The sequence below is a fragment of the Chiloscyllium plagiosum genome, unplaced genomic scaffold (genome assembly GCF_037043375.1).
Source record: "Chiloscyllium plagiosum isolate Xiang-an unplaced genomic scaffold, Cpla_swu_hap1 HiC_scaffold_35, whole genome shotgun sequence".
Lineage (NCBI taxonomy): Eukaryota > Metazoa > Chordata > Chondrichthyes > Orectolobiformes > Hemiscylliidae > Chiloscyllium > Chiloscyllium plagiosum.
This window is the reverse complement of record NW_028270173.1, coordinates 17012283-17027833: the sequence shown is the minus strand read 5'-3', so window position 1 is coordinate 17027833 and position 15551 is coordinate 17012283. Positions and strand designations below refer to the sequence as shown.

The 15551-nt window shown below is 43.7% G+C and overlaps 1 protein-coding gene across 1 annotated transcript in view; it reads right to left on the bottom strand.

The window, feature by feature from the left end:
• Positions 1-2501: 2501 nt before the first annotated feature.
• Positions 2502-15551, bottom strand: part of LOC122541532 (uncharacterized) — a 44415-nt gene continuing 31365 nt past the window's right edge. Inside the window, exons 15-19 of the mRNA XM_087978703.1 lie at positions 12359-12474; positions 11503-11589; positions 8142-8220; positions 7425-7600; positions 2502-5136 (exon numbers count right to left, since the gene is read on the bottom strand). Of these exons, the coding sequence (XP_087834829.1) occupies positions 4956-5136; positions 7425-7600; positions 8142-8220; positions 11503-11589; positions 12359-12474 (639 nt within the window). The 3' untranslated portion in view covers positions 2502-4955. The remainder of the gene's footprint in view (positions 5137-7424; positions 7601-8141; positions 8221-11502; positions 11590-12358; positions 12475-15551) is intronic.

The following is a 15551-nucleotide window of genomic DNA, read 5'->3' as shown; positions in this document are numbered from 1 at the left end:
CTAACCATTACCTGAGTTCATCTGCTTTCCCTGTTCTGCCTCTTGCATTGAAATAAATGCAGTTCAACTTATCAGTCCTACCTTGTTCTCTGCTTTGTTTCTGCCTGCTCTGTTTGACTTGCTTCTGTTCTCACTGTACCAGTCTCAGATTGATCTCTTTCCTCACTATCTCCCTGGGTCCCACTCTACTAGTTTAAATCCTCCCAAGCAGCTCTTAACTGAGGTTCAGGAGCAACTTCCACTTCTTTGTGGAGATTGGGTTTAATCTCAGTAGCGGCCATTGCTGACTTCTGGGGGTCCAAGACTAGGTGTCAGCCAATCATATCACCTGGTAGCTCTCTATGGGCTAAAGTCCCACTTTGGATGAATGAATACCTCCTTTGCAATATATTTGTAAGGCATCTAGGTTTCTCAGCTAAGTGAGTTTCAGATTGTAGCCATTTAGGAATCTACTTAAACTGTTAGTAGTACTGGACGACGTCCCAGAGAATGTAATTTTTTTTATTCATTTGTGGGATGTGGATGCTGCTGGTAAAACATTTACTGCCTTTTCTTAGTTGCCCTTGAGAAGATGATGTTGAGCTGCCTCCTTGAATTGCTGAAGTGTATGGGCTGTCAGTAGATCCAAAATACGGTTAGGGAGCGAATTTCAGAACTTTGACCTAGCGACAGTGAAGGATCAGTGGTACATTTCCAACTCAGGATGGTGAGTGGCCTGGAAGGTAACTTGCAGGTGGTGGAGTTCCCACATATCTGCTGCCCTTGTCCTTCTAGATGGAAATGGTCGTGGACTTTGAAGGTGCTGCGGATTTTTGGTAAAATTTCTGCTGTGCATCTTGTAAATAGTGCACAATGCTACTACTGAACATCAGTGGTAGAGGGAGTGCATGCTTGTGGGTGTGGTGCCAATCAAGTGGGCTGCTTTGTGCTGGATGGTGTTAAGCTCCTTGAGTATTGTTGGAGCTGTACTCATCCGGGAAAATGGGGAGTATTCTGCCACACTCTGTACATGTGCCTTGTAGGTGGTGGACAGGTTTTAGTGAATGAGGAGAGTTGTTCGCTATGAACTTATATAACAATTGTAGTTAATTTCTGGTCAATGGTATCCTCCATGATGTTGATAGTGGGGTTTTAATGATGGCAAAATCATTGAATTTCAAGGACTGATGGCTGATTGGAGATGATCATTGCACCATACAAATGCCATTCAATCGTTACTTGCCACTCATCAGCCCAAGTCTGGATATCTCTAGGTCCTGTCGAATTTAGACATGGACTGCTTCAGTACCTGAGGAGATATGAATGGTGCTGATCATTCAGCAATCATTGGCATTCATTCCTATTTCTGACCTTGTGATGGAGGGAAGATCATTGATGAGGCTGTGGAAGATGGTTGGGCATAGGACACTACCCTGAGGAACTCTTGCAAAGATGTCCTCGAGTTGAGTTGACTGACCTCCAACAACCACAACCATCTTCCTGCGTGCTAGGTATGTTTCCAACGTCCCCTAATTCCCACTGATTTCAGTTTTTCTAGGGCTCCTTGGTGCCATACTTGGTCATATACAGTCTTGATTTCAATGGCTGTCACTCTCATCTCACCTCAATTCAAGCCCCATTATGGAATCTGTAAAACTGAATTAAAGAAATAATCACCATTTTTGATCTTTTTCCACAAATGAGAATTGCTGCAGTTTTGTAAACTTCAGTTGGTTCATGAATACACTTCAGGGAGAGAAACTTGCCTGACCTCCCTGACCCCAGTTTCTGTGCAGTTGACTCTTGATGCTCATGTACAGGGCTTTTAGTATGTTTCTGCATTAATTTACATTGAACATTGTTCTACTTCTGAACATATTTTATCTAACTTACTCTGTGATTTCTTCTTATTCTACCTCCCCTTCTAGTTTGACATCGCTTTCAGCAAATTTCTGAAGTTCATCTATGTAAACTGCAAGGAGGGGTGACCGGAGGTAATCCTGCTCACACCCTCTTTTGTGTCTCTATTTTTTGGTCTGTTTCCTTCTCCAGTGCCAAAAAAGTCAGCTCGAATATCTAAGGACTCGGGTTTGTGGAGAAGCCTTTCATATGGAATTTGTACCAAAAGCCTTCTAGAAGTTGAGTTTCCATTTGAATTTGGTTCATCATTTCCAAAATTCCATTTGAATCATCATTCCCATAATTCATTTAGGTCATTATTCCTAAGATTGGAGGGATTTCTTGCTTCTTAATCCACGTCAAGCCCTGTTTAGGCAGATTATCTTTGATTTAGCCTGAGTATCCATCAGATCGTTTTACACAAAGTGTAACAATGTCTGCCTTTTCATTCTGGGGCATTCCTTGATCCAAGTTACTGGTGAAATTCCATTCTATTCCTAAGCCACACACAATCTAATTGCTCATTCCAGTTGGAAATCTGATAATGGTATTCCTGAAAGGCAATGTGTAAGATTAATTCACAGAGTATTACATGTGAAGTAAAAACAAATGTCAGGGAATGATTTAAAAAAAAAGTATAATGATCTTTTAATGAACAGTATCAAACGGAAACAAAATCTGGTACTTTCTGAAAAAAAAAGAAACTTTTTTTAAAGGATGGATGTGGGGTCTTCCGGAGCCTTAGAACATCAAGAACTTGAATAGACTTGATTAAATGTTGTCAAACGTCAACTCAGTCGCCATTGAGGTATGTGCCTGCTCACATATCCCAGTGGGTGCATGAAACCAGATCTGAGCCAGGTTGACAAACTGTGGAGCGGGCAAGTATTTTTCAGTTGCTGGACACAGATGGTGAACTGGAAAAATGGCTAGTTAAATGTCACAAAGCTTCACAGCCAGGTTCAGGATGCACTCTATCCCATTACATAATTTTTCTTTTTAAAATAACACGTTTAAGGTGTACACATACAAAATCACAACAGATATTTTTCCATTGGAGTCACATTGAACCAACTTAATCCAAGCCAATTTAGACAATTTGAGGCAGTGGTAGGCTGAGGGGGACCTCCTGGGAAGAACAGAACCATTAGCATTTTATGCCAATCTCCTATAGTGCTCTGTTTTGTTACATTTATGAAGGACAGTCTTTGTGTTGCAAATGCAGGAATAGAAGCAGCATCCAATTTGCTCACAGCAAGATCTCTCAAAACAGCACAAAAAAAAGACTAAAAAGCCTATCCACATTTGTTTAGACAATGTTCAGTTGTAGGATAAACACTGGCCTAGGATAGTAGGGAAATCTTCTTAGTTCTGCCTCAAAACTGTGGGTACGAGACATCTTACACCCAACTAAGAGAAGTGGCTGGTTCTTGGCTTAACATCTCCTCTGACACTGCAGCACAACCTTGCTATTGCTCCTTTGGTAATGCATCATTCCCTCAGTACTGGCCCTCTGACAGTGCAGCACTCCCTCAGGACTGACCCTCCAAACGTGCAATGCCTTCTCATATTGCAGTCAGAGTGTCAGTCTGGATTATGATCTTGGGATGCTTTCTGTAAACTATTCCTCCTGAAACAGTTGCCAGTGCATTACCCACCAAGCCTTAGCAAAATGCTGCTTGTCCTGACCTCCTGAATATTTCCTACCTTTGCTGTTTTAATTTTAGATTTTCAGGGCCTGCACTATCATGCTGTTAAATGAGGATTAATGCTTGCCCCGCCCCTGTCCAGTATTAACACGAACCTAGAGTCTCTATCTGGTCAGTGTTAATGCCCACCCTCACTCAACCAATGGATCAAAGTTCGACTGACATAATGTACAGTTACATCTTTCAAAACCTATACAAGGACATGGGCAGCAGACACATGGGAGCACCTTCCCTCAAGTTCCTACCTACACCACATGGCCTGCAGTGGTTCAAGAAGGCAGCTCACCACCACCTTTTCCAAGGCAGTTGTGGATGGACAACAAATGCTGGCCTAGCCTGAGATATCCACATTCATTTAAAGAATGCAAATAAATGGAGACAGAGAGACTTAAGGCGGCATTGGTGTGTACTTCAAGATCAGGGTCAGCAAAAACATAAGGAGATAGGACAACATAATTGCTCACAGAATCCCCTTCAAAAGGTGGAAAGTGTGACCCAATACTTCTCTAAGTAGGCAAGTCAGATGGTGTCAAGGTATTCACCGTACTGTTGGAAGAAGACTGGCATCACACCCTAGTCCCAAGGGGTCGGTGTCCTGCTGCTCACCTTACAGAGGTGGCTGTCTGGATACTTCCGCCGATCTCTTAACCAGATTAACTAGACACAGGAAGAAGCTCCACCAGGAATTCATTCGGTGACGCGCAAGGGTTGTGCCTTGCGCGTGATCGAGGCAACTGCAACCAGATTCTAAACGTTCACCTGGATTAATTATGAATTAATAACAATAATACAAACAAAAAAAAATTAAATTCACAGTTTAAGATGCAGGGCGAAAAGAACCAGGTGAAACCAGAATCCTGCGATAATACCTGCGCTCCATACAAGCGGTAGGGGAGAGTGTCGAGATACACAGGCAGCTCCACTCGCGCTTCTAAGTGTGGTGCTCGACCAGGGTGTCCTGCGGGTAGCAGCAGGACATTCCTGCCTTCGGAAGAGAGGCAGACTAACACAGTGACTCTCGCACAGGATGCCAGTCCCCAAGTAGACCTGTCTGCTGGCTTCAGGAGAAGCTTAAGGCCTTTGGCTGGAGTTATGAGACGAAAGGAAACCATTTGAGCCATGAAGATGGGGAAAGGAAATGCCAACCCGACTTCCCTGCTAAGCTCGGCTCCTCACGCAGCTGGGATGAATGATCTTGGGGCTAGCCGCTATCTTAATGCTGTAGAGTTCTGAATGAAAGTAGTTGAAACAGAGATTTGTAGTGGTGCTAATGTTGTTTGGGGGGTGGGGGGGTGGGGGAGGGAGGTTTCAGTTTGGGGCAGAGATGGGGAGAAGGTACAGAGAGAAATCCATGATTGCTGGGTGGTCTCACGGTGGTCCAACTATAGTCAGGCTGCTCTCGGGAATGGCATCCTGGTACGACTCGAGCCTGGCCAAACGACTCTGCTCCAGGGCGATGGCCTCTGCGGAGTGCTTGCATTTCTCCGAGCCACACTGGCAGGTGAAATATTTACACTTGATGTCCCAGAACCGGTCTCCGTAATCAAAGCTGGCAAAAGGTGAAGAGAAGTGTGGAAATCAATTTTAAAAAAAGAGCACGAGCAGTCAAAATCACAACGTCTGTCACAGAAGAGAATGGGAGGTGCTGGGCGGAGGAGTTTCATCTCCTTTTGAGCCTCTAACACGTTTCCCAGTGGGGCTTCACAAGGTAGATGGTGAGATGCGCCCTGGCTTGAGGGGGTCTTCAACAAGGGACCCCAAGGGACGGAATCACGTGTACCCTGATCTTTGTGGGAAGATAGTGAAGTGATTGCTGGACTCCTTGATGAGAGATTTGTATCACTGATAGCCATAGGTGAGGTGCCAGAAGACTGAGGGTTGCTAACGTGGTGCCATTATTTAAGAAAGAATGGTAAGGAAAAGCCAGGGAACTGTAGACCGGTGAGCTTGACATCAGAGATGGGCAAATTACTGGAGGGGATTCTGAGGGATAGGATTTACACATATTTGGAAAGGCAAGGATTGATTAGGGATGGTCAACATGGCCAGTGTCTCACTAACTTGATTGAGGTATTTGAAAAAAAGTGACACAGAGGATTGATGAGGGTAGAGGGTGGACACAATTTATATTGACTTCAGTACAGAGGAACATCGATTATCTGAAAGAGATGGGGGGGGGGCATTATATCGTTCGGATAATTGATTTCCTCTGGGGATTGGAGTTTTCTGTGAAGTTTGCTCCCCGTTCAGGAGACGAGGCAGCAGCACACTGCGTGCGAGCCCCGGTGACCTGTAGTGTACAGCAAGGATCAGTGCTCTGTCAACTGTTTTTTGTCATCTGTATAAACAATTTCAAATGTGAATATAGGAGATATGTCAGTAAACATGCAGATAACACCAAAATAGGTTGTATAGTGGACAGTGAAAATGGGACCTTGATCAGATGGACCAATGGGCCAGAGTGGCAGATGAATTTTAATGTAGATAAATGTGAGGTGCTACATTTTGGAAAGGCAAATCAGGGCAGGTCTGATACAGTTAATGGTAAGTCCCGGGGAGTGTTTCTGAACAAAGAGACCTTGGAGTGCAGGTTCACTGTTCCTTGAAGATAGAGCTGTAGGTAGATAGGATAGTGAAGGAGGCATTTGGTATGCTTTCCTTTACTGGTCAGAGCATTGACTAAAGGATTTGGGAGGTCATGTTGCAGCTGTACAGGACATTGGTTAGTCCCTTTTGGAATACTGCCTTCAAATCTAGTCTCATTCCTATAGGAATGTATAGGAAAGTTAAACATGTCAAGGTTCACGGAAGATTTGCAAGAATATTTGCAAGAGCTGGAGGGTTTGAACTAAAGGGAGAGGCTGAATAGGCTGAGGCTGTTTTCGCTGGAGTGTCAGATGCTGAGGGGTGGCCTTGTAGAGGTTTATAAAATCATGGATAGGATATAGGCAAGGTCTTTTCCCCAAGTTAGTGGAATCCAGAACTCACTTTCTCCTCTGCTGCGCTTTTCCAGCAACACATTTTCAGCTCTGATCTCCAGCATCTGCAGTCCTCACTTTCTCCTTACAGTGAGAGGGGCAAGATCTAAAAGGGACCTAAGGAACAACTTTTTCACACAGTGAAAGGTGCGTGTATGGAATGAATTGCTAAAAGGTGGTGGAGGAGGCTGGTACAATTACAATATTCATAAGGAACATGGATTGGTATATGAATAGAAAGGATTTAGAGGGATATGAGCCAAGTGCTGGCAAAAGGGACTAGATTACTTTTGGGTATCTGGTCCTTATAGACAAGTTGGACCGAAGGGCCTGTTTCTATTCTGTGCATCTCTGTGACCCTATATCTTGAAGAATCACAGAATTACTTTGCCACAGGAGGAGGCCTTTGGGGGCTTTGTGTCTGCACCAGGTCAATGAGCATATGTCAATCAGTGTCATACTCCTGCTTTCTCCTTGTAACTTCCCACATTCTTCCTCTTTAGATGACAGCTCAATTCCCTTTTGACTGTCTTGGTTGAACCTGCCTCCATCACAATCTCAGGCCACATGAAGATTATTTTCTTTATGTCAATTTTGCCTCTTTTGCCAATTACTTTAAATGTATGCCCTCTTGTTTCAGATACCTTCACAGAGAGGAGGAGAAATTTCTTCTCTCACATGGTCATTAATTTCTCCTCATCTCATTCTTAAATGATAGACTCCCCATTTTCTTTTTAAATCATGTTCCCCAGCTCAAAATTCTCCTACAGATAGCAAAAGGTCAAAAACGCTACACAAAGACAAGTAGTTGCAGTTGGTATGGAGGCATCCTGACACAGAGACGTCAGGAACAGCTCACCCAAGCTCCTCGCCTGTTTTGATATCCCGACTGCTGAAGAACGCGATCCGGGGGAATCGGAGGTCCTGATGAAGCATGAAGACACGTACGGGAATGATGTTGGGGTCGCACAGATGGTTTATGAAGCGGCTCACATTGCCATAGTAACGGGCATCAATGCAGTACACTTCCCCATCCTGGAGCACAACACAGACAGAAATAATCAAGTCTCACACCTTGCAGATATAATTTGATGTATGACCCTCACTGGAGTCAGGCTTCTATGAAGAATCTTCTGCAGCCCACTGCACCTTTAATTATAAAACTCAGAAGGAAAGTCGTAATCGAGTTGGTCACATTTCTACAGATTTCATCCCATGCCCTCCAATCATTAATTGCCCCATTGACTAATCAGGCTTTATCCCCAACTCTCAAATATTTAGATATTATTAAACAAAACTATTCAAAGCAAAATTGTTAAAACACAGATAACACTGCCTATGAATTCTGTCTCTCAGAATTCCCAGTGAGATTAATCTTCAAACCCGCGGCCACTTGATCATCAAGCACCGATGGTAATACTGAGCTAATTATGAGAATATTGCATTCAGTTCTGACCCAACACTGAACCAGTACGAGGGGAAGCTATGGTGCAGGTATTTATGCATTGCTGACTATTTGGCATCTCAACTGAGCCTCAGTCAGCAGCCAGGTGAGCACTCAATAAAGTAGCATTACCTTATTGTCCAGGTCAAAAAGGTAGGAGTCATCTTCACGCACGTCCGCTTCAGCATCTGAAATGATCTCACCAACGTACCTGAATCACAGATAAAACAACTATAACCACTGCGGAGAGGGCAATGGGTGTTGAGGGTTGGATGGGGTAATGAGAGACAGACAGAGAGAATGCAAAAGAGACACAGCCAGGTTGAGGTAGTGTAGGATTAGGAGGGAAACTAGCATCTGCATTGATTTAGTTGAGTTATAATCCCATAATCCAAGTATATTCATTAAGGTATTACTGTAGTGTTCTGCTTAACAGTAGCCAATGTTGATCTTGACACTCGACATCATGCGACTTTGCTTAGCTTCACCTGACAAATGGGATTGTGAACAGGATGGAGACAATACAATAAAGTTTAGTCTTGAAGCAGCAAAGGTGAGGGCTTTGTTTCTTTTCAGATTCAGGCTTGTAAGGTTGAATAAAACAGACATGCTGTACTCGGAGGCTTATTAGCCAATCAAGGAATTAAAACCACATAGCAGTATCACAATTGACTAAGTGCAATCTTTGTATGAAGGGTTAGCTTTGTAACAATGTGTACAATCATTTAAAGTAATTTGTAGAGTAGAGTACTTTGTGCATTAGTTTTGTTTTAACAGGCATAAAAGGATAATGTAAATTGTTTCAAGCATTCAAAGCCAAAAAGGCAAATTGGCAGTGCTGAGTAAATGTCTGATTTAATGGGAACAATGCCAAATCAGGCAACATTGAGAGATGAGCACAAGGATATCCATTCTGTGCTGACTGCAAATACTTACATTTACCATTTACAAAGAGCTTTTCAAATTATCCTTACTGAAGCGACAATAACAAAACCAAATGAAGAGGATGGGCCCATCACAAGTGAAGGAACGAGTCAGACGAATTGGGCAAGTGATACCAGTCAATTAGAGAGTTATCATGTGTCCCTCAATACAATTAGCAATAAATTTTACTTAGCTGAGGCCAACTTACACGTCTAGTTTTAAATTAAAGGGTAGGCAATGGCCTAGACTATTAATCCAGAGATCGAGGTAATGATCTCAGTACATGGGTTGGAATCATACCATGGTAGATGGTGGATTTTGAATTCAATAATAATCGAATGACAAGAGTCTAATGATGACCATGAAACCATTGCCAATTGTCCGAAAAACCTATCTGGTTGACTCATGTCCTTTAGGGAAGGAAATGTGCCACCCTCACCTGGTCTGGCCTACATGCAACTTTAGACCCAATGTAGTTGACTCTTCACTACCCTCTGAGCAATTCAGGATGGGCAGTAAATGCTTGTCCAACCAGTGACACTCACATTCCATGAATGATTTTTTTAAGAAGTGGTTAGAGGCATGGGAAGAATTAGTAAGCAATAGCTTCAGGTTACCAGCAGGCACTGGAGAAGTTTGAAGTTATCCAGCTTCCAACTGGAAGTGAAAGGCATTGGAGAGAGACCAAGAAACCAAGCGTCAACCTGCACCCTAAGCGGAACTGGGAAGCAAGAGCAAACATAAAGTAGCTGCCCTGTTTTAATAGGTATTAATCATAGCCTGAGTAAAGTTTCCTGAGTTACTGCACTCAGCTTGTCTCCAACTGCTTGATTAGTTAGAGTCTCAAATGAACAACTTCACATTGCAATTCGATTTGAAACTATGCAAGACCCCTAAAATGTACAGGAGCAAAGGCAAGAAGAGGGAGTGAGAAGAGGAGAAAGCAAAAGGAATAGGGTAGCAAGCGCAAGACAGAAAGGAAGAGAGTGCAAGTGAGAGCATGAAAGACAGAGCACAAGGGAGAGAGAAAGCGTGAGCACACAGAAGAAAAAAGAGAGGGAAACAATGCATGTAAGAACGCGTGAGAGGGAAACAGAGCACGAGGATTGGGAGAGTTAGACAATCAGCAAGTAAAATAAACTATATTTATATAACATATTTGATGATCACATGGATGTCCCTCGGCTTTTTACAATCAATGAATTATTTCTGAAGAACTGTCACTGCTGCAGTGCAGGAAATGCAGCTGCTCGCAATACGCTAAACAAACTCCCACCACCAGGGGCATGATGACAACCAGATAATCTGTGAGGTTTTTTTTCATTCATAGAATGTGGGCACTGCTGGCTGGGCCAGCATTTATTGTCCATCTCTAATTACCCTAGGGGAGGTGGTGGTGAGCCACATTCTTGAATGGCTGCAATCCATTTGGCGGAGGTAGATCCACAATGCTATGAAGGTGTTCCAGGATTTTGACTCTGCCTTATGTCGGTGGAGGGACAAAGATTAGTTAGGGACATCAGAGACAAATTCTCTGTACCTTTTCAGAAATAATGTCATGGGATCCTTTGCAACCAACTTAACAGTTTGGTGAGGCCTTGTTTTAACATCTCACGCCAAACAGTACAGCATTCAGAAAGTGTGAGAGACAACAATCTACCTATCTTAATTCTCAGTGCAATGGGAAACTCCACTCTCAAACCACTGATGCCAAAAATAGAAACGCCTGCAGCAGGGAATGCCTGCTTAACACAACCTCTCCACAGGTTGGCACAAGACAGAGTGTGTCTGGGGTAGGGTCAGGGACAAGGCTCAAAAAAAAAAAACCCCAACAAAGTAGAAAAAGACCATTGTGATAAAAACCGTCAGGCAAAACATTGGTCTGATACTGGAGACTGAAATAAACTTTTGAGATTGCTGAACATGTTTAGGAGGTCAGACAGCCACTGGGTGCATTGAAACATGACTGGGGGAGACGGGGAGAGTGAGAGTGAGAGAGAGAGAGTGAAAGAGTGAGAGAGACAGAGAGAGTGAGAGAGAGAGAGAGAGAGAGAGAGAGACACAGAGAGAGAGAGAGAGAGAGACAGAGAGAGAGACGGGGGAGGGGGGGAGGGAGAGAGAGAGAGAGAGAGAGAGAGAGAGAGAGAGAGAGAGAGAGAGAGAGAGAGAGAGAGAGAGAGAGAGAGAGAGAGAGAGAAGAGAGAGAGAGAGAGAAAGAGAAAGAAAAGAGAGAGAGAGAAAGAAAAGAGAGAGAGAGAAAGAAAAGAGAGAGAGAGAAAGAAAAGAAAAGAGAGAGAGAAAGAAAAGAGAGAGAGAGGATAGATAGACCGACAGACAAACACTGTTTATGAAACCTGGTGGTGTGAAATGAAAACTACATTGGGGAACGAACAGTGACAAACAGGCTTGTCTTCTGGTCAGACGTTTATTAAAAGTCCTATCCGATCTACATGTCCACTGATGCAGGTTGCTGCTGATTGGAATGAACATCCAAAAGCCAGCAGGGTTGGAAGGAGCCACAGAATGGCCAGAATCACACATCATGGAGCATTTTATGCACTGTACTTACTCACAGATGAAGGTCCCCTGTGGAATGTCCTGCAGAGCTCGCACACCCCAGCCCATCTTCTCTGTCCGATAGAGCTGTAAGCGAACTCTTCACGGCAAAATAAAAGAGAATAATCAGTGTCAGGCAATCTTTTATAATCAGCGTGAAACCCATTGCCATTCCCTAATCTCATGATAGCAGCAGTTCAGTGTTCTTCAGTCACTTCCAAGATTCGATCCAGTAATTAGGTCAATGTGTTCCCACACACCTCTCTCCCTAAATTTCCTCATTGCCTTCCTGAATTCTCACTGGGATACAGCTAATAGAGGTACAAATTGTACTTCTCATGCAGGACCTGGAACAGTGAGCACTGGGACAGCAGCTTGACTGCAGAGGCATCATCCACCAGTGTTGATACCCTCCTTGGCACGATCCTCCCTCAAATGCATGATTTCACAGAAGAAGCAATAGTGAGGATGGTTGGGAAGGGGTTAAGGAGACAGTGACCAGCAAGGGATTTCCTCCTCCACCCCCTTCATTCCCTCAATCCAGGGAGGGGTATAACCAATGGGATTATTGGGAGTGGTCTATTTGGCACAGACAGACATGAACTGGGCACCTCAGTTTAACACAAAGAGGAGGAATGGGATGGGAAGAATCCTCAAGAGAAAGCTCATGAAAAATACATTTCAGGAATACCTGGGGAAATAAAAGGAGGTGAACTCTTCAAATCAAGTCGCCTGTTCGGAGAAATGTTGAGAGGGGTCTCTGTCACCAACCACTTCCTTCAACAGAACAGGGAGTGACGACTGAGTTTAAAGGGGTGAGAGTAGCAGTGGGAGATGGGTTTAACCTCTATACATCAACCGTCTCTTACCTGATTCCACTTTGCACCACACGGTTCTTGCATGTCCGCCAGCAGGAACACGCCTGATTGCACTCAAAGATCAGGGGCGGCTCAATCTTGTTGAATTCTTGTAAAAGACGCCCATCCTTCTCGGTTAAAAAAGGAGGGAAAGTGGGTTAACAGTGGGGATCGACCGGGTCTGACATATGCCATTATTTTGCTCTGTGTTGTGACCATAACAGAGAGAGACATGTTCCTCCAGAGAATCAGAGTGTGGTTGAAGCACAGAAGGAAACCATTCAGCCCATCGTCACCATGCTGGCTATCTGCTGCAGCTACTTAGCTCATCTCACTCCCTTATCTTTTCCCTCTAGCCCTGCTTTTCGTTCTCTTCAGGTGCGTATCTAACTCTTCTTTGTAAGGTACATTCCCACTAGTATTCACCTTTCATTCTAGATGCAAACCCTTCACTGCATTTTTCCTTGCAATGCCATTGCCTTTTGTTGCCAATAATTCTCTCAGGATGCCTTCAGGTTCTCAATCTTGAATAAGAGCATCATAAACATGGGAAGGGAGAAAGGACATTTGACCCATTTAGCTCCAGTCCATCATTCAATATGATCATGGTTGATCAGATACTGGCCTGCACTCCACTTTCCTGTCAGTTCTTCATTGCCCCCGAGTACAAAATCTAACACAGACTTGACCAGCCTCCACAGCACCCTGGAGTAGATCCCATTGCATTTTCTGTGAGGGTCATTCTTCTCAACTTCATCCTAAATGGGAGATCCCTTATGTTTAAGCTTCACCCCTGGTTCTTAATTTTCGCGCAGAGTTGAGGAGGTTAATAACACTAGGCAAAGAAAAGTTGCTGCAGTTGTCACCAATATGCTCTGGCATGCAGGTCCCAATCTGGTGCTGTAGACACATTAACCAGTCTATACATTTCCTGCTTTCCTTTCTGTTAATACACTTTCAATCTAATGGAAACTTTCCAGAACCTAGGGAATTTTGATCTATTCCATCTGCTATCTCTGTAGCTATGTCTTTTAAATGGAAAAGGACATAGAAGATATAGAATGTAGGGAAATAGATGGTGACATCTTGAAAAATGTCCATATTACAGAAGAGGAAGTGTTGGATGTCCTGAAACATACAAAGGTGGATAAACCCCTAGACCGGATCAGGTGTACCCGACAACTCTGTGGGAAGCTAGGGGAGTGATTGCTGGGCCTCTTGCTGAGATATTTGTATCATCGATGGTCACAGGGTGAGATGCCGGAAGACTGCAGGTTGGCTAACGTAGTGCCAATGTTTAAGAAGGCGGTAAGGACAAGCCAGGAACTATAGACCAGTGAGCCTGACGTCGGTGGTGGGCAAGTAGCTGGAGGGAATCCTGAGGGACAGGATGTACATGTATTTGGAAAGGCAAGGACTGATTAGGCAAAGAGTCAACATGGCTTGTGCGTGGAATAATCATGTCTCACAAACTTGATTGAGGTTTTTTGAAGAAGTAACAAAGAGAATTGATGAGGGCAGAGTGGTAGATGTGATCTATATGGACTTCAGTAAGGCGTTTGACAAGGTTCCCCATGGGAGAGTCGTTTGCCAAGGTTAGATCTCATGAAATACAGGGAGTACTAGCCAACTGAATACAGAACTGGCTCGAAAGGTAGAAGACACAGGGTGGTGGTGGAGAGTTGTCTTTCAGAATGGAGGCCTGTGACCAGTGGAGTGCCACAAGGATCAGTGCTGGGTCCTCTACTTTTCATCATTTATATAAATGATTTGGATGCGAGCATAAGAGATATAGTTAGTAAGTTTGCAGATGACACCAAAATTGGAGGTGTAGTGGGCAGCGAAGGTTACTTCGGATTACAGCGGGATCTTGATCAGATTGGGCCAATGGGCTGAGAAGTGGCAGATGGAGTTTAATTCAGATAAATACAAGGTGCTGCATTGTGGAAAAGCAAATGTTAGCAGCACCTTACCATTAAGTGTATAAGTCCTAGGGAGTGTTGCTGAACAAAGAGACCTTGGAGTGCAGGTTCATAGCTCCTTGAAAGTGGAGTCACAGGTAGATAGGATAATGAAGGTGGTGTTTGATATGCTTTCCTTTATGGTCAGAGTATGGAGTACAGGAGTTGGGAGGTCATGTTGCAGCTGTACAGGACATTGGTTAGGCCACTGTTGGAATACTGCGTGCAATTCTGGTCTCCTTCCTATCAGAAAGATGTGTGAAACTTGAAAGGGTTCAGAAAAGATTTACAAGGATGTTGCCAGGGTTGGAGGATTTCAGCTATAGCGAGAGGCTGAATAGGCTGGGGCTGTTTTCCCTGAGCGTCGGAGGCTGAGGGATTACCTTCTAGAGGTTTACAAAATTATGAGGAGCATGGATAGGATAAATAGACAAAGTCTTTTCCCTGGAGTCGAGGAGTCCAAAACTAGAGGGCATAGATTTAGGGTAAGAGGGGAAAGATACAAAAGAGACCTAAGGGGCAACTTTTTCCACGCAGAGGGTGTAAGTGTATGGAATGAGCTGCCAGAGGAAGTGGTGGCATTTGAAAGGCATTTGGATGGGTATATGAATAGGAAGGATTTGGGTGATGGTAGGTGAGATTTAATTGGGTTGTGATATCTGGTCGGCATGGATGAGTTGGACCGAAGGGTCTGTTTTCCATGCTGTACATCTCTATTGACTCTAAGAGCCAAGGATGCATGTATTCATCCCATTAGTTTTCCTGATACTTTTTCTCAAGTGATCCTGAATATTTTAAGTTACTTCCCTCACTTTGTCTCAATTTTTTCCCAATTTAAATATGGCTAAAAAGAGACATGGAGTTAAAGGTTTTCATGCTGCACTCTGTAGGGACACGAGAAAGCAACTTCTTTCATCATTCTTTTTAAGTTCTAACATTTTCTCAAACGTCTGGCCAACCGTTAATCTTTGCATGTTTGTACATGATGGCCAATTTCACGCCATCTTGAACTTCCTGGTTACTCACGAGTGCACTTCTCACAGACTCTCACCGGAATATATCTTTGTTAAGAGTCATGAAATATCTTTTAATTTATTCTTCCATGGGCATCGCTGGTTCGGACCAGCAATCATTGTCTGTTCCTGGCTGTCAGCCACATTGCTGTGGGTCTGGAATCACGCATCAGCTATACCAGGTAAAGGTGTCAGTTTCCTTCTGTAAAGGAATTATTTCCTCATTTCACT